Genomic DNA, 20,278 nt, shown 5'->3' on the forward strand with positions numbered 1-20,278 from the left:
ATCGATACTAGATGAGTTTTTCGCAAAAATCAAGCAAATCAACCTGTGAAACATTCCATCAAAACAATTCATCATCAAATCTAGGAGTATGGCACACTAACAAGAAGAATCCACACAATGATGACAAAACACCTACATATTGAGAAAGCGGTAACATGTTTATTGTTCACTTTCAAAAATTTTATTGATGCTATAATATGCTATCAATTAACATGCTTATAGTGACTTCATGTGTTCTTATCTACTCTTCTCAAATACATATGTATATGTGTTCATCATTTTCATTCATAACATACAATGTTTGGGCGTTCAAGCAAATGACAAAACAAAAATACATCATATAGAAACATTTCTAAGGCATTTTCATCATTTAAGGAAACTTAGGTCGACCTACTCTGTATTTGAGTCGACCTACAGAAGAAGTTTCTTTACAGAAACTAAAAAGGTCCAGTTGCGTCGACCTACTCACAATTTAGGTCGACCTAAATTGGTCATTTTTTTGTTACTTCTGTTAGGTCGACCCAGCCTCACTTTAGGTCGACCTACTGCTGTCATTTTTCCAGATTTGGGTCTGTTAGGTCGACCCGACCCATTCTCATTCATTCAAAACATTCCATTCTTGCATTCCCTCTCATTCTCATCACATTTGGTACGGCTAACCCTAATTCCTCAAACTCAAAATTGTCCAAAAATCATCCCTCTCACACAAAGCATCTCCAACCATGCCTCCAAAATCAAGAAAAGGAAAGGAAATTGCTTCTAGCTCATCATCTCAACTGGTAAGTGCTCTTGTTCATCCTGATTGTAGAGAAAATTTTGAGAAGTGGCAGATGAAAAGAAAAATTGTTAAGCAATATACCTATGATCCAAATCTTGTCGAAAACATGCATATCCCTGATGTCGCTGCTTTGATTGAACATCAAAATATTCATCCCTTAGTGCAATGTGATACTCCGTACTGTGAAAATACCGTTAGGGCTTTCTATGCAGGATTTACAAAAGGGGATGGTTGTAATTTCCGTTTCAAAATGGGCTCTAGGTCGCATGTTGTTGACAAACGGGTTTGGATTAGTATCTTTGGTCTGAAAATTGTAGGTGATGAACTCTGTATGGTAGACGGGGATGTACCGGGAAACTATGACCATGAGGCCTACATGAAGACCATCCTCAAAGACCCTTCCGTATTTGACAGATCTAATGAAACAATAACAGCCGGTCATCTGAAGCGAGATCCTAGGCTCTTGAATTGGGTAATCTCAAGAATCATTCGACCAAGGGCAGGAGGATATTCGAGAATTGAAAGGAATGAAGTGGTGCTCATGTATCTGCTGCAAAATAGAACGCGTTTACACTGGCCTCACTTCCTAGCTGCTAAGTTTCATGAGGTCAAACAGAAAACTACAGCCCTGTGTTATGGATCAATCATTCAAACAATTGTCAATCACTTCGGTATGCGACTTGATCACTTACACTACACTCGCATACATCAATCTCAAGAATTCTCACAAACCACCTTGACTCTTATGGGATATCATTGGAATCCTGTTAGGAAAACCTATTATCTCATTCAAAAGGGAACAGGGAAGGTTATCTACAACTATGATGATCCCACGGAGTTTGGAAACAATGTAGGAAATGAGGAAGAGGGAAATGATCAAGAAATAGCAAATGATGAGGATCAAACCATGGAAGACATAGCTCATGACACGGATCCAAATTGGCAATATGTTCCGTCTCAAGAGGAAGAAATTCCTTGGGGATACACTGCTCCACCTCCTCCTGATCAATCCAACATAGTATCTATGCTTGAAGCTATGCAACTTCAACAACAGCAGAATTTTGAAACACAGCAACTTCAGTTCCAAACCATGCAGCAGCTTCAACAAGATAGGTATGATGAACAACAACGTCAATATCAATCGCTATATAGTTTGGTTCAAGACCACAAAAACGATTTTGAGACTTTTGCCTCCAACTCTACTCTAAGACAGAATCAGTTTGAGGAAACGGCATTGCATCATCATGCAAACATAAGTCAAAGCTTCAATACTCTTAACATGTCTGTGCTGGATCTGTTGGAACAAGTTGAAGAAGATCGGCCTCACACATTTCAAAGAGGAAGAGGAAGAAGGGGCAGGCGTTAGGATGGATTCTTCATCATATCATCATTTCATTGCATTTCATTTCATTAAGCATTATGTTAAAATTCTATATGATGTAGTACCTTTTTGTGTTATTTTCTATAATTCTCTTGGACAATTATGTATGTTGTGGTGTTTCTTTAAAACATGATTGGCTCTTATTGGTTCAATATCTACATATTATCTATTACTATGAATGCCGATATCTTCTTTATATTTTTCTTGTTACTCTCCTATTCTGTCTCTTTGTTTCTCTTTTTGATGGTGTCAAAGGGGGAGATAGATGCAATAGATGCTGAGTGATGCTGAGTGTACGGGGGAGCTTTGTGAAGAGATTGCTTGGTTGAGAGATAGATGCTGAATGTACGGGGGAGCCTTGGTGAGTCCTTATCACTTATCACCAAAGCTTCGACGAATGGTTTGCCATCATCAAAAAGGGGGAGCATGTGAATACAAGATCACACTCAAAGATGTTTTTGATTCATGGCAAACTCAAATAAGCATTCAAACAACAAGGCGGAAGCAGAAAACTCAAAGAAAAACAAGCATTGATCACTCATGATAGTACAGGTTGATCTATTATGCTTATAGGTTGACTCAACACAAGCAAAACAAGAAGAATGCAGAAAAGCAGCAGTTAGGTCGACCTACTGTCAACCTAGGTCGACCTAAAATGAAGAAAAATCCATATACCTCTGCTAGGTCGACCTACACAACAACTAGGTCGACCTAATCTGAGAAAATGTCCCCAGAATGCAGTTGAAGAGGATTCTGGTCGACCTACTCCTTAAACAGGTCGACCTAACTGGGAGCAAAATTCTGCAAGCACTGCTAGGTCGACCTAAGCTCTACAAGAGGTCGACCTAACTGATCAAGAATGCCAAAAATTATGTTTCTCTCATCTCCAACTGCTAAGCTATCTTATATATTATCAAAGGTTCATTATTCAACGCAACACCAACGACTGAAAGATACACAAACGCTTCTCATCTTCGTTCTTCATCATCTCCAACACAATTACACATAATCATTCTTGCGTTGCGGGTTAGTGATGAGTTCGATAACGTCCATGGAACGGAATTGAAGATTCCTAGTGGGTGAAGGTTTGTGGGGTTTGTTGGTGAATAAAATCTGCGGGTTTTGTCCTCCACGACGGGTGGTTCTTGGGGGTTTTTATCAAGAGGCGTTCATTGAGGATTCGGCTGAGTGTAACGATTGAGGAACGGGGAGTTCAAGGAATCAAGACACTGCAGAAGGGAATCAAAGTGAAGCTCTTGGATAACCTTGATCTTGCTTAAGATTAAGGGGGAAGAAGATTCAAAGGATCGACATAATTGGTTTATCGTTTATCGCTTTGTTATCTTCTTTGTATATACTACTTTCAACATTAATGAAAGATTACCCAATTTCAATTTGGAATTGGGGGCAGACGTAGTCGTAGCGAGGACGATCGACGAACTGCCTAAACAAATATCGTGTTCTTGTCGCTTTTACTTTTTCATTTACATTCTATTCATATTTGGTTATAATAGCAAATTGATCAACGATTCGAGTGTTAAGATTGTGAATTAAGAACTTACATAAACATCACAATCCACCACACATTGAATTACCTTCAATTTGATCATTATCACCAAGTGTTTGTATATTTGTTTCTATCACTCTTACTGCATTGCAAACATTGTCCATCATACAAAAAGTTAATCTGATTTTCAATAAGAGAAACGCTTTGATTCTGCAACATATACTCTTATCATTTACCTCAAGTCTTTGACTGGTTTTTAAACACATATATAATCGTTTCGATAGTGGTTCGGAATAGACGCGAGTCGATTCAGAATCACTTCCGCTGAAAAGTCGTTTAAATCCGTAAAACTGTGAACGATCTATTCACCCCCCCTCTAGATCCTAAGGCCAGCGTCTAACAATTTCAACCTAATAGATGAAAATACGTATTTTTTAGCAATATTTCTACCAAAACGTAAACAAGATAATCCAGTAAAACAGAAAAAATCAAAAAGGGGAAAAAACCCTAATTTCTTACGATTCAGAAACCCTAACATATACACAACAAGAAAAGATTGAAGAAATAAGAAATCTGACCTTCGTATACTCCTTCCTCTTCATCTTCTTCGTGATGATAAGTCGCCTTCTTCGTCTTCGCACACTCCGTCCTCTTCGTCTTCGCAGAACTCTTCGTCTTCGCACACTTGTCTTCAGAATCCTTCTAACGTTGCTGAACAAAAATGGCACATGGATAGTGAGGGTACACTATTTGCTAGTGAAAATGACAGGTCATCATTATTATTACCCTACCCATGACACCTAGCAGCCACGTTGGAATATATTTAACGTTTCAAACGGATAAGACCAACGTGAATACGTTTTGGAAACGTATGGGACCAACTTGAAACTTTTAAAAGGTAAAGGACCAAATTGGACCCTAGTGTATAGGTAGAGGACCAAATTGAGTATTAAGCCAACAACTTAACAATCCAGTGTCTAAAAATAAATCAAACACACAAACAATTCTCAGCCCTGTAGAGAATACACAACATCATTTCCACAATTAGAGATGCAGCAGAAGAAACAAACATGCAACACATGTTAGTTGTCCAGTGGAATCTGCACACAGTTGTTGAGAAACAAATTAGTATGATGTCAAAACAATGTGTCTGACATCTCTGCTAACATGCTAATTCAGCTCTTCTTCAACATGTAAAGGATCTCCCTCTCAACAGCAGCAAGACACCAGAGAGAGAAAAATTCCTCCCCCTCGGTTAGTGGTTAGTGTAAGAGCACACACATTATTACTCTTCCTTTTTAGCCATAATAGGACAAAGCAAAGTTTGTAAGTAATCAACAAAGATAAACCATATACACACTACAACATTCTGACTCTACAGCAATGCAGAAAAAACATTGCAAAAAACGGTTGCCTTTTTCTATCCGAACTGTTTTCGGACTGTCTCAAACTGAGGCGTTGCTTTATCCTTTTGCTTATTAAACCCTATGGTAACGCCTCGTACAAAACCGTTATTTTAGTTTCTCTTAGGGAAGACTTTCTAATACCAACAGTTGCATTGCGTTCTCAGATTAAAACCACTCTTAGGGAAGACTTTCTAATACCAACAGTTGCATTGCATTCTCAGATTAAAACCATTCTCTTTCTAGTATTTTTTTTGTTCCCTTTCTGTTATTTTTTGAAACGGCTGTTTTCATCGATATAGCAACGGTTCGCATCTATTGTTTATTTGAAACCGTTCTATTAGATCCATATCTTAATTTCTTCTTCATAGCCTATAGCAACAATTTTTATACTACAACAACGCTTCAAAACCGTTGTAAGAAAATATTTATAAAAAATGTGAAAACAGTTTTGGCTTAAATGCAGTTTTGGTCCCCCTATTTTAATATTTTTTAACTTTTAGTCCCTCCATTTTAAAATTCAACTTTTTGATCCCTCAACTTTAATTTTTTTGGGATTTTAATGGTCCCTCTCCAATTTTGCACATGTGGCCTCCTCATTAATGACGTGGTAGTGCTACATTATGTCCATGTCATATTTTATTTCATTTTTAAATAAAATTAATTACTTTTTATTTTTTTTTAAATTAATATTAACTTTTTATATTGCATTTTAATGTGATATTAAGATATCTTAAATATTGAAAATAAGAACATTTCCCTAACCCTTCATTTAAAGGCATACTCAATTATTTAAAATATATTTAATATTAATAACTAAAAAAATAAAATCAAACAAATCATCATCCTCTCTAATCCATAAACAAATTCATCATCCTCGTTAATCACACAAAGCACAAGTTAAAAAGTTACAAAAACTCATAAAAACAACCAAAAAAATTTCCCTTCACATTTTTTATTCTCTTTTCTTTCTTCCCATTTTTTCTTATTCTTTATTGTATTGTATCTCTCTTTCGCATTGTTCCCTATATATATTTGGTAGAAATTAAATGTTATTAGTATGCACAATTTCAATTTATACTCAATATGAAAAATTAACTTTTAAATTAATTTTCATTCAATGTGACAATGAATATACATTCAAATAGATGAAATCATGAAACAAAATTCAAGATATAAGACTATAACCAGAACTCAGGGAAAAACCTCCAAAATCGAAGTTGATGGAATCGGGAAAAAAAAACTTTGGGATCTAGGTTTTGTATCATGGTTTTTTTCCTCCAAAGTCTCCTAATTTTTTGTGGATCTGAGTATTATGGTTTTTATTCTTTCTGATTTGATTTTTTTCTTCTAGATCTGAAAATGCAATGAGTAAATTTGAGACCATAAACAACGAATTTGGATTTTTTTTTTTCTTTTGAATCTAGGAACACAATGATGATATTTGAGACCATAACTGATAAGTTTAGAAGAAAGGGTTGTACATGAAAGTAACTAGGTTCATTGTGAAGTATCTTCAAATTGATGAGGATAAACAAATCAAAGCCTTTAACAAGATACAGAAGAATTGGGTTGTTCATGACTGCTGAAGAATTGGATTCAAAATAATGGATACTGATGCAAAAGACTTGAACGAGGCTTAAATAAAATTGAAATTCTAAATAAACATAATTTTATTTCATTGAAAATCTGGAAAACAAATCTGGGTTTGGCTAAACGATTAAATTGTAGAAGATGAAGATGACTACAATTTAATTATGAATTAAAAATTTTATTTTCTTTATTTATTATTTTAATAATCTACAAAATAAAATGTAATTATTAAAAATGAAATAAAATATGACATGGACCTAATGTAGCACTGCCACGTCATTAATGAGGAGGCTACGTGTGCAAAATTGGAGAGGGACCATCAAAATCCCAAAAAAATTAAAGTTGAGGGACCAAAAAGTTGAATTTTAAAATGGAGGGACTAAAAGTTAAAAAATATTAATATAGGAGGATCAAAACTGCATTTAAGCCAACAGTTTTTTATAAACCTGATAATAAATGTAAACACCATTCACAATTTTGTTTTATATAATAATACTCATACAAATTTTAAAATGATCTTTCAATTTAAAAAAATAACATAATTAATAATTCATTACATATATATCATAATGTCAATCATGATTCACAATCAACAAAACATCTTCAATATACATATCATTTTGTCAATCATCATTCATAATCAAAATAACTTTTTGACGACATTTCTCCTCCATCTCTTGTATCCTATCATTAAACTGTCTAATCTCAACAGCATGCTCTTTTTTGAGTTTTGCAATTTCTTCATTTCTAATCAAGAGAGTTCGTGTTGTGGTTCTTCAACGGCAACACAATCTTTCAGGTTTTTGTTTACCATATACACTTTCCAAAACTTCTGAAGAAGGTTGTCCATGATTTTCAATCAAGTCTTGGAGTTTTATCTAGCATACATAATATAGTAATGAAATGGAAAGAACAAGACAGAACAATCAAAATACCACAACCTTAAGTAAAAAAAGAGCTTACTCTTAGATTAATTAAAATATTAAGGCATGATTACTTAATCAAAATACCATGAAGGATAAATCATATTTTTTTTAGGCATGATTAATTATAAGACTAACAGAAAAAATTGTTGAGAAAAAGAAATGATTTATTATTATTTGTATGATGAAAATTTTGGATTCTTTCATGAAAACTCATTGGAACTTTTTGTTGTTAATCTATATGGCTTCAGTTTGCCCAGCTAATAAAAGAACATAATGACTCTTTGAAAACTAGTAGGAAATGTCAAATTTGTTACAACAATACTATACACAATACATAATAGTAATTATATCTTACTTGATTTTTTCCATCTCTCAAATACTCCGATAACTTCTTAAAGTCTTCTTTTGGTACCTCTAGTGGATGATTTTTGAGCTGCTCGCGCAATGTTTTGTACTTACTAAAATGATTCCTTTTAAGTGACCATTTGGATCGTCTTCAAGCATCATTTATAATAGTAAATACAGTCTTCCTTCCTTCCTTTGGGATATTGTATTTTTCCTGCAACATATTAATAAGCTTGTAACAAACAAAAAACAATAAAAAAATATTTTAAATTCTCTATTTTATTCTTATTGGTCCGCGTATAGAAACCATGCATGTTACTCATGAGTTTTAAGGTACTGCTTAGTTTAACATAATGAAAATTTCTGATTTATGTGACAAGTGTAATTTTAAAAAGTGATTAAGCTTTAAGTTTTCTCAATATATATATACTCCAATTAATCTAGCATATTCTAAATGGTAGCATCTTTAACAATAAACAAGGAGGCTTTTGGTCTTATGCTGTCGTTGATATATTATATATACTGGAATAAATTGGAGATATGGATAAATACTTAAATATATAAGCTCTATAAACAATAGGATAGGTTCAATACTTGGTACTTGCTAAGTGCCACAATAGGTGATGGCCAGGGTCAGGTTTAATTAGTCAATGGACAAGATTTACCATTGTCTGGTACAATGACCAAAACCAAAAAGGAAAAGTTCTAAAATTTAAGTAATAGCACATGATAAAAGGTCACAATATTGCATGAGTTAGAAGGTCATGGCAAGACAAAAAGTACTAACACAAATCACCAAACTGTAAAAGAATCAAACACTTTGAGATAAGTTGTCATTTCATCAAAACTTACTTCTTCTAGTCTCAGTCCACATATATAAACAAATAAAACAACAACATCACACTCTTTAAGAAAACTAGTTAATCTCATTTAAGAACATGTACTCCATATTGTCCCTCATGGGAGCTTGCTCTATTATAACAAATGAGTTTTTGTAAAATAAAATTTATTAAGATCAAAGTTCAATACCCAAGACACATCACCACTAGAAACAAAACAAAACAAAACAAAATTGACGAGACTAAGGATTTGCTGCCAAAACACACAACATGTTCATCTAATGCAGGAGCCAGGAAGGTGCTTCAAAATTCACTCATTGAACAAGTAAAAAAAACTGGGCATTCACATCAGATTCAGGAAGATTAGGCAAGCAGTGCAACAAATTCCACATATAGATGTCAACACAAACCTGGTATGTACTATTGATACTTTGGATATCTGGCCCTTTGAGATAGAGCGATGAACTCTAGTTGTTCTGCTCTAGAATCTCCCAAATACTCTCAACCTTGGAGAAAATGAAGACAAAAATGAATTACATTTAACAATTAATACTGCTACAGCCAATCTAATCCTTTGCATCTGATTTCAAAGTAAGCAAAGCACAACAAATTAGAAACACAACTATAAAGTAAGCAAAGCACAACACTTATTAATAGCTAAACATACTAAGCAAAATTCTGTGAGCTTACCAAAATCAGAAATTAGAAACAACAAATTCAAGCTAAAGTTTCAAAATTTTCCATCAAAAGGAAAAACGACACGTGTTGCTAAAGTTTCAAAATTGGCTTTGTAAGCTAAGAACACTTCATAGAATAATGTCCATTGGAGACAGAAAATTGATTCAAATGATACATAAAGTTAATCAACAAAACTTCATTCATGAACATGATTCCAACAAAAATACATAATATTTAGGAAACATGATTTTCCAGCTATGATCTTCATTTGTACAAATTCAATAAAAAACAGAGGCTACAGCATCATCAACAATAGAAAAATAATTTAAAATATGATTTCAAAATCAGAAGCCAGTTATTAACAAATCCAAAGAAGCACGGGAAAACAGTTGAATTAGTCAAAATAAGGATTAAAAGAAGGTTTAGTGTTTGGAAGTGAAACAACGTACCAAGCGAAATCACTATCAAGGAAACTTCATGAAAATAATGGGAAGAGAACAAACAATAAAAAGATACTATCATAATTCATAATATGTAAAACAACAACAATCCTAATATCCCAACGTCTACAATTATAAACACTTAATTTAACCTTTCTACTGCATTTTGAAGATTAACACTGAAGCAATTTAAACAAACCCCGCAACTTATTAACCACTAACAAGAAACAAACCTATTTTGTTAAGCATTTACAAACACATAATTCAGTGATCAGTAATAAACTCTCACTTTCACATATAACCAGGCACTGCATAAACTTTTATCACAATAATTAGAGTAAGTTAGCTAACATTAAAATAGAATTCATTTTGAACCCTATGAGTGACAAGAGCTATGCCGACAACCTACTTTATTAATCACTTTTTATAAAATCTACTACTTCTGATAATAGTTTTCTATTGTTTAAATACTGTGTTTGTGTTATATGATAATAGATGTGACCTGGTCTTGTTAAAACATCCATACAAGGTAGTGTAGATGTCACTGAAACCTATGTCTTCAGGAATAGTCATGAACTTTCTTCCATAAATGTTAGTATAGGACGCTTGCATTGGCCATCAATCATGAGGGAGCGACCGTCACAGCTGAAACAAAATGAAACAATATAAAACAGGGCATTTTTAACTACAAGAACAAGAGATGTCTAGGTGATGTAATTTGGCTCGGTGGCTATTTTCACATTATGTTTAAAGTTCAAACTTCAAAATTTAAAATGAAAACAGGTGGACATACCACAAATACCATTACAAAGCAGTATTACTTTTTCAAACACGAAAACTAATAACAACGGACATGTAATACATCTTAAGATGAAATTTGAAAGGAAAAAAAGTTTTTAAAAAAACCATATATAGAGGATATTACAAATTCAGAGCAGCTATTGTTTTTGTTTTAAAATCAACACGCAGAACAAATACATCTAAACAAGTCCATCAACATAAAACCAGAATAAAATGAAGTAAATTACAAAAGTAAAACCATAATCAAATCATAATCAAATCAGAATCAACCGAAGTAAAACCAAGCATAAAATCTGAAGGAAGTTGAACAAGATAACGTACCAAATTGAAGCAAGCTCTTACTGTGGTGACAAATCATACCGAGCTTGAAAATGAAAAACCCTCCTCACCACGTGCGTTATTACCCTTGAAGCTCTCAAGGAAATCGTTGTTTCCGTCGGGGACTTACTTCAAACCTTTGATTGAGATGATTTTATGAAACCCTTGATTGAGATAATATCGTGAAGTACTTAGTTTCATGATACCTTGATAAACCCTAAAATCCTAACTTTGCTTGGAACTGAGAAGCTCAACAGAGTTTCTCATTCAACAATCTGCCCAACTGCAACCAGGAATCTTCTGAACATTTTTATCTCTCATCAACTCTCTTACTTTTGCTGATCCTTCCCAGTCCTCAGAAGTTGCAAGTATGTTAGATAATTGTATATAAGCACCTGCATTTTCAGGATCAAGCTGAATAATTTTCTCTGCTGCCATCTTTCCAATAGTCCTGTTTCCATAAGATATGCAGCCTCTTAATACTGATAACCACATGTTTGCATCAGCCTGAAAAGGCATCTCTTCAATAAGATACATTGCTTCCCCAAAACAACCAGCTCTGGCAAAAAGATCAACCATGCAAGAGTAATGTTCAACCCCGGGATTTATATCATACTCGTGCTTCATAGTTTGGAACAAATTTCTTCCTTCTTCTACCAGACCACAGTGATCACAGGCTGAAAGAACACCAGTAAAAGTAATAGCAGAAGGCCTCACAACACTACACCTCATTTTATCAAAAAGAGTTAGTGCTTCTATCCCATATCCATTTGTCGCATATCCCATCAGCATTGTATTCCACGAAACCTCATCGGTTTTTATCATTCCATCAAAAACTTTTCGTCCCATCTCAACAAGACCACATTTACAATAAAAATCAACAAGTGAGGTAGAAATGATTTGGTCAGATTCAAGCCCCAAAGTAATAGCTTTAGCAAATACCTGCTCCCCGAGTTCAAGGGATGATTTACTAGCACAAGCACTAATAACACTGGCCAAGCTAAACTTATCCATTTTCACATCCAATTTATTCATCTTACAAAAAGTATCCAACGCCTCACTTGGACATGCATTCTGAGTGAGGCCAGCCAAGATTGAATTCCATGAAATCAGGGTTTTATTAGGCATCGCGTTAAAAACCCATTTTGCATCTTCAATTCTTCCACAATTAGCATAAACAGTAATCATAGTATTAAGCAAGATTGCATCATGGGCTTTGAGCTCACCAAACAATTTGCAAGCTTCATGAGGGTGTTGACATTTGGAGTATGCATCAAGCAGAGCACTAGAAACCACAATATCACGGGTCGCTCCAATTTTAAAAGCATGGTCATGCATTTGCATAACAAGTTCAACATTGAGCAAGCTACTAGCAGCACTCAAAATGATTGCAACAACAGAGAAGTCTCCCCAAATGCCATTCCTACGCATTGACTTGAAGAGAGACAGTGCCTCCATTTCTTCACCATTAGACACATAACCCGAAATAATTGAATTCCACAGCACTGAGCATGGATCAACCTTGTTATCAAAAACCTTTCTTGCATCTCTCATTCTACCAGCATTTGCATAACCTGATACCAAAGCAGATAAAGAAAAGTCATCAACTTCCTTCACAAAACCCATAACCCGAGCAGCACTATCTAAATCACCGCATTTCCCATAAAAATTAACAATCGAACTGCACAGAATCTTGTCAAATTCAAATTCAAAACCATCAACGAAAACACGAGCATGAACTTGTTTCCCACAATTAAGAGCAAACAAGTCAGCACATGCACCGAAAACAGTTGACAACACAAAAGCATCGCGGTGCACCATTTCTGAAGGGTCTAAATTCATCTCCTTAAAGAGTAAAAGCGCTTTTCTCGGATGCCCGTGCCGAGAGTAAGCATGAATGATGGAATTCCAGACAAGGGGGTTCTTCATAGGCATGGCGTTGAAGAGAGTATGAGCCAGTTGAAAGTCACCAGATTTGGAAAACGTTGAAACAATAAGGTTCCATGAGTATTGGGTTTTGTGGGGCATGGCATGAAACAATTGCAATGACTTGTTTCTATTGCCTGAGTTGATGTGGGCTTCGATGAGGGTGTTCCATGAGAAAGCATTTGTTTGCGGCATTTCGTCGAACAGTTTGGATGCATCTTGGAGAGAGCTGCGCCGGGAGTATAATTGGAGGAGACGGTTGGTGGTGGAGACGGATGAATGCAGAGTGCCGGTTTTGAGGAGCGACAGGTGAAGTTGTCTTACTTCACGAAGCGTGCGGTAAACATTCAGCTCCATACTCACTCCATTCACACGTTGTGTATCTGTGTTGTTTTTGTCTTTCTTTAAATAGAGACAAAATATCTAAAAGAATACGAGAAACAATGATTGAAGAATAATTAAACATAGAAAAATACTTGCATGAGCACAAACATAACAGGTGACTATACAAACAACCAATTACAATTTTTTATTAATTAAAAAATAAAAAATATTTGTTTCTCTCTCCTACTCAATCACAACCACCCCATGAATCCAATTAAAAAAGAAATTAAATTTTAAATAAATTTAAAATTTTCTCTTTTTTTATTGGTTGTTCCTAACACTCATGATTTATGTTCGTATCCATGCAAGTTTTTCTCTTAAAGATATTCTATTTAATTTTATATAATATTTTTTGTTAATTAAAATCTATAAATAAATTATTTATAATATACTATAGGATAAATACTATAAAAAATATAATATAATTTAATATACACTTGAAATTTTAAGTCAATGATATAAGTTTTGATTTTTAAATTTCATATCATGTAATTAAGAATAATATCATAAAATAAATATATTATATTCAAATAAATTTTGTAAAACAATTTCATAATATTTTTAAAATTAATTTTTAAATATTTCTAGTATTAATAAGTTAATAAAAATATGAAGAAAAAAACTTAAAATCAATTACATAATTTTAGATCAATTTCAAAAAAATTATTTACACCATGAAATAAACGATTTTAAAATTCTCAATTTTAAATAGATAATAATATTAGAACTTGTTAAACGCACAATGTATCACAATAGACTCGTTTATTTTTTCTAAATAATTTTTATAGTGTTACATATTTTTATTTAAAAGAATTTATATAAAAAAAATTCATAAAAATTTCAAATGAAATTTTGATTTTAATAGTTATTCTTAAAATGTTATTTTAGGTATTTCATCATTTTTATGAAAAAAAATTTTGACATCAAAATTCCGAAAAATTACTTAATTTTAAAGCTATTTTAAATAATTTTTTATAAAAATCTTTTTTGATATACAATTTTTTGAAAATTTGTGATTTCAACTATATTTTGATCTTTAATAGAATGTCAAAACCAGTGCTTCTAATTTCGAAAAAATAAATTTAAAAAAACTTGTAACATTTGGAAAAACATTTTTATAAAAATGATTTTTGAAAATACAAAAATATATATATATATATATATATATATATATATATATATATATATATATATATATATATATATATATATATATATATATATATATATATATATATATATATATATATATATATATATATTTAAAGCTAAAACAAACAGGCCCAATTTCTTGTGATTATGAATTGTCAAAAGTTTTTAGGGTTATTGTGGTCTTAGAGCAAGTTTACGCAAGAAAGGTGAGAACTTTTGTCTCTCGTGTTTTTTACAGAGTGTTAGTTCCAAGGTTGGGGTATTTATATGAGTCTCTTAGGTCCGAGTTTTAGAATATGTTTCGTACATGAATCATAATTGATGGTTATTGACGATGTTAGACTCTTGAAGCGGTAGTGTTGCTCTTCGATACGGTGATGCATGGTAGACTTGCAAGATTAACACTCTAATGCCCAAGTCAGTTATGAGATCAGAAAAGTGTCCCTTGAGTTTCACGTGTCTTGATTATATATGTTGGATAATTCTTAATGGGCCTTGTATGGTTAGGATGGATGTATGGATCTCATTTGTATTGAACCTTTGTCAACTTAGAACAGTTGTCCCCAAGGTTTGTTGGGTAGTTTAATAGCAAGTAAGAAGAAGTAGGATGGCCATGAGGCAGTTGTAAAAGTAATGGAGAACAGACACATTAAATATGTTTCCCATCATTGAAACGTTTCGCTGATTTTCAGGCACGTGGGTTTAGGCTCGCAGGTTAAAGTGTGACGCTTTTTTTAGGCGCATTAATGATTTTTGTTATAACCACGTTAACATATAATAATAATAATAATAATAATAATAATAATAATAATAATAATAATAATAATAATAATAATAATAAAGACTTAACAATTTCTTAAAATGCATTTATGTTATGTTTAGATTGATGGAACATAACGGAGCGGAGCTGAATGATATGATATAAACTTATATTTCATTGTTTGGATTAATTAAAAATGGGTGGAACGGAAGGGAACGTGATGGAATGCATTCCATCCCATCCAATTACTTTTTGTACCCTCCGATTTAAGTGAAATGAGAAAATTGCTCTATTTTGTCATGAAATACTCAAACAATATAATGACATATTTATTCTATTTCGTTCCGCTCCGCTCCATTTCACTCTGTTCCGCTCCATTAGAAACTCAGCGGGTTAAATGCTTTTTTAATGAGACAAAACGTCGTCGTTTTGATTTAAAAAATTAAAATAAATAAAATTTAAATATAAGTAGACTTTGTTCAAAACCTATTTGGAACAACATTCCCTCCATAGAATTAAACTTATTAGACACTGCACTTATTTTGTTATTCAATTTATTTTGCAATTAAACTTTGTTTAAAATTTCTTTGGAACTATATTTTGTAATATTTGTTGTGTGTGATGACTATGTTTAGAGTTTTAAATTGAAGAATGAACTTGTGCAATTATGATATTTTAAAATTTTAAAAATTTTCTAGTTGTCGTGATTTTTTTAGAGACTGAGTCATCTGGTTCGATCGGCTTAATAAATATATAGTTTTGTTATAGAGATTGATTTATTCAACTGCGTTATCTGGTTTAATCTAGTTTTGTCATGTAGTTCGACCAGTGGCCTAGTGGTTCGAATAATAAACTAATGAACTGGTACCTCCTATTAAGTGAAAATCCAATAATTCAAGTGTTGTAACTGGTTACTGCGGGGTTGTAATCGATTACACCTATGTGAAAAGACAAATAAGATGAAAATAAGTGATTTACTCGATGGTGTAACTGGTTACGCATTCGCAGTAACCGATTACCACTGTTATGTTTTTATTTTTTGTAGTAGTTGCAATCGATTACAGGTTTTGTGTAATCGGTTACGGTAGTTACTTTCTATTTTTAGCTTATGTTACTTGTATCTCAATCCAACTGAAATTGTATAAATATTCAAGGGGTGTCCTCATTGATGGTTAATGAATAAATGATAATTCTCACCTTCAATTATACTCTCTCTAATTCTCATCTCTCTTCATCTCTCTGTCTACACTCAATTACTCCATTTTTCACAAACTTTGTATTTCCAAGTTCTAACATTTGGCATCAAGAGCCTGGTTTGATCCACCAAACACCTAGTGGGCAACATGAATTTTGTCTCTAATGAAAGAATCTCTACAAACTACCCATCCTTGATACAAAGAATTACGACAAATGGTGCAAGCAAATGAAAGTGGTGTTTGGCTACCAAGATGTTCTTAAAGTGATCAAGAACGGGGTGAGTCCTCTTGTCGAAGGTGCAACGAATGCACAGCGAGCTACACATAATGAAGAAAAGAAGAAAGATTTCAAGGTGCTGTTTTTTATTCATCAATGTGTGAATGGTGACAACTTTGAGAAAACCGGTGATTGTGAATCGTCAAAGCAAGTGTGGGAAATCTTGGAGAAGGCATATGCAGGGGCTGACAAGGCAAAGGTTGTGAGGTTACAAACTCACAGATATCATCCCTTAAAGAGTAAATGGAATTTTCATAATTTTGGTGGAAGAGAATCCCAAAATTCAAAAAATTTGGCTTGTCAAAAGGGGGAGAGAAGCTGCAACAAGAATGGTGGTCAAGGAAACTTTAAAGGTGAAAGGAGAGGGATTGACAAGTGCAGGATGCAATGCTTTTCTTGTCAAAAGCTTGGTCATTTTGCAAGAGAATGCATTACGAACAAGAAGGAACCTAAAGTCAATGAAGCCAAAGTTGCAAGGCAAAATTTTGATGAAGAGAACATACTCTTGGCCATGATCACATAAGGGGGATGCAGTAGCAACAGGCTACGGGGCAGAAACAACAGTTTTGGAAACGCTTCAGAAGCACGTTGTAACCAGTTACATAAAAGCTGTAACTGATTAAAGGCAAAAGAAAACGTAATGGTAACTGTGAGAGAAACAGTTTAGTGCAGCGAGGAATTGTATTTGGATTCCGAATGTTCTATGCATATGAAGGCGAGGAAATATTGGTTTGTCAAAATCAATTGAGCCATGAAGAAAAAATTGAAGTTCATGGATGACACCGTTCTAGCGGTGGAAGGGATCGGTGATGTATCAATCGAGAGAAGAGATGGTAGACATTTTTTGATAAAGGATGATTTGTATATTCTCTGAATCAAGTTTAATCTTCTAAGTATTGTCCAATTACTTGAGAAGGGTTACAATATTCGTATGGAGAACAAGGTGTTACGCATTATGGATGCAAATCGGGTTTTGATCCTGAAAGCTCATATGGCTACCAATAGAACTTTCAAGGTTGAGTTGAAGGTTATATATCATAGGTGTCTTACTACAACAGCTAGTCGAGAAGAGTGGATATGGCACTATCGTCTTGGACATCTCAATTTTAGAGATCTCAATGCATTGCAAAAGAATGGAATGGTAACGGAGATGTCATTGATTAATATATCGGCTAAAATTTATGAAAAACGTTTGCAAGAGAAGAAGCATAAGGGTAAATTCAACAAGGGTGCATGTTATTAAACCAAGCATCACATTGAGGTGGTGTATTCTGATGTGTATGGACCGATGCACGTTGATTCAATTGGTGGCAATAGATATTAGGTTACATTCATCGATGATGATAGTATGAAGCTATGAACATACCTAATGAAGAGAAAGGATGAGGTATTCGAAGTGTTTAAGAAGTTAAAGTCTATGATTGAGAGGCAAAGGAAACACAAGCTCAATGTTCTCAAAACAGATGGTGGAGGCGAATATGTCTCAAATGACTTTGGAAGGTTTTGTGATCAAAAGGGGATAGTACATGAGGTAGTACCACCCTATACACTGCAACAAAATAGTGTTGCCAAAAAGGAAGAATCGATCGATTATGAACATCGTGAGAAGCATGTTAAAGGGGAAGAACTTGCCAAAAGAGTTATGGGGAGAAGCGGTATCCACAACTGCCTATTTGTTGAATAAGTGTCCACCAAAGAAGCCAGATAAGATAATATAGGAGGAAGCATGGTTCGGATTCAAACTAAATTGAATCACTAGAGAGTTTTTGGTTCCGTAGTGTATCGACATGTGTCGGAGCAGCTTAGAAAGAAGCTTGATGACAATGGAGAATTGATGATACTTGTAGGGTAACACTCCACCAGAGGTTAGAAGTTGTATGATGCAGTAAATAGAAGAGTTGTGATCAACTTAGACATCATTTCGACGAAATTAAAGAGCTGTAGCAGCCTGTAACCGGTTACAACAATGAAAAATCAGTTTATGTAGAGTTTGAAAGTGCATAAATGCCCCTTCCTACCCCCCCCCCCCTCGTCGAAGTCTGAATTGACGAGAATGTGAGAATATCAACAATGCAAAGAGGTTTTCCTCCAAGACTGAGGTTATGAGTTGTTCAGAGACAACAAAGTCAATGACGATGGCGATTTTGTCCATTTTGCACTTATGGCCGAATTTGAACCTGTTAAAACGGAAGAATCCTTGAGTGATCCAAAATGGATTTATGCTATGAAGGAGGGGCTGGAATCCATTGAGAACAAGACTTGGGAATTAGTTTATCTATCGGAAAGAAAGAAGCCAATTTGTGTAAGATGAGTCTATAAAGTGAAGGCAAATCCCAAAGGTGAAATAATCAAGCATAAGGCTTGATTAGTTGCAAAGGGATTTTTGCAAAGAGAAAACATAGACTTTGAAGAGATATTTGCACTAGTGGCTAGAATTGAAACCATTAAGCTAGTTGTTTATATTGCGAGTAACAACAACTGATTCATCTATCAAATGGATGTTAAATATGTGTGTTTGAACGCATTTCTTGAATAGGAAGTTTGTGTGTAACAATCCCTTGGTTTTATTGTAAACAACCAAGAGCCAAAGTTCTATAAATTGAAGAAAATGTTGTACATTTTGAAACAAGCTCCAAGAGCTTGGAAGCAGAGGATAAATGGTTTCTTAAAGGAGACTAGCTTCAAGAAGTGTCTATCCGAACATGGTGTGTATGTGAAGAAGGATACAAAGGAAGGGGTGATAATCCATTGTCTATACGTAGACGGTTTTTTTATTACGGGCAACAACGAAAAGTGGATTTCTAAGTTCAAAAGTGAGCTTATGAAGGATTTTGGGATGACCGACCTTGGCCTTATGACAAACTCCCTTGGCATTGAGTTCCACATGTCAAAGAAGGTACTGCTCATGCACCAAAGAAGGTATGCGCTCGATATTTTGAAGAAGTTTGAAATGGAACTTTATAATGCTGCCATTACTCCGCCTGGCCTGAGGCCACAATTGTCGAATAATGAGGATGAGAAAGATGTTAATCCAACTGAGTATAAAAGGTAAATTGGATCCTTGCATTACTTGTACAGTACGCAACTGAATTTGGCGTTTAGTATCAGTATTGTGAGTATATTCATGGAGAGATCGAAGGTGTCTCACTTGGCAGCAGTCAATAGGATTCTAAGATACAAAAAATGATCTATTGGCTGTGGAATTCTCTCTCCTGCAGCGAACACTGGCAAAAAAATGAAATTTGCTTAATTTTACCGATTCCAACTAGTGCATAGATAAATATGGTCGAAAGTCTATAGCTGAATACATCTTTATGTTCGGGGAAACACCAATTTCATGGTGTTCGAAGAAGGAACTAGTAGTATAACTCTAGTATTGTGAGGCAGAGTACATTGTTGTTTCGTTGTGTGTGTCAAATCGTGTGGTTAATGAATCTATTGAAGGAGTTGGACACCGATTAAGGTAACATTGTAGCGCTCTTGGTTGATAATGTTTTGTTATAAACCTTGTTAAGAAACCAATTGCACATAGGAGGAGCAAGCATATTGAGATGATGTTTCACTAGTTGAGGGA

The 20,278-nt window shown here is 34.1% G+C and overlaps 1 protein-coding gene across 4 annotated transcripts; it reads right to left on the reverse strand.

Moving 5' to 3' along the window:
- Positions 1-7,201: 7,201 nt before the first annotated feature.
- On the reverse strand, positions 7,202-13,344 carry LOC131661360 (putative pentatricopeptide repeat-containing protein At1g77010, mitochondrial). Of its 4 annotated transcripts, none has more exons than XM_058930888.1 (5): positions 11,013-13,344; positions 10,417-10,535; positions 9,183-9,278; positions 7,944-8,147; positions 7,202-7,540 (listed from the first exon to the last, which is right to left on the reverse strand). In XM_058930888.1, the coding sequence occupies exon 1, from the start codon at positions 13,290-13,292 to the stop codon at positions 11,277-11,279; it is 2,016 nt and encodes a 671-aa protein (XP_058786871.1). In that variant the 5' UTR covers positions 13,293-13,344; the 3' UTR covers positions 7,202-7,540; positions 7,944-8,147; positions 9,183-9,278; positions 10,417-10,535; positions 11,013-11,276. The 4 variants fall into 4 exon arrangements, with proteins under 4 accessions (XP_058786871.1, XP_058786872.1, XP_058786873.1 ...); XM_058930889.1 differs by having other exon boundaries at positions 10,393-10,535; XM_058930890.1 differs by lacking the exon at positions 10,417-10,535.
- Positions 13,345-20,278: the final 6,934 nt, after the last annotated feature.

This window comes from Vicia villosa, linkage group LG3 (genome assembly GCF_029867415.1).
Source record: "Vicia villosa cultivar HV-30 ecotype Madison, WI linkage group LG3, Vvil1.0, whole genome shotgun sequence".
In the NCBI taxonomy this organism is placed as follows: Eukaryota; Viridiplantae; Streptophyta; class Magnoliopsida; order Fabales; family Fabaceae; genus Vicia; species Vicia villosa.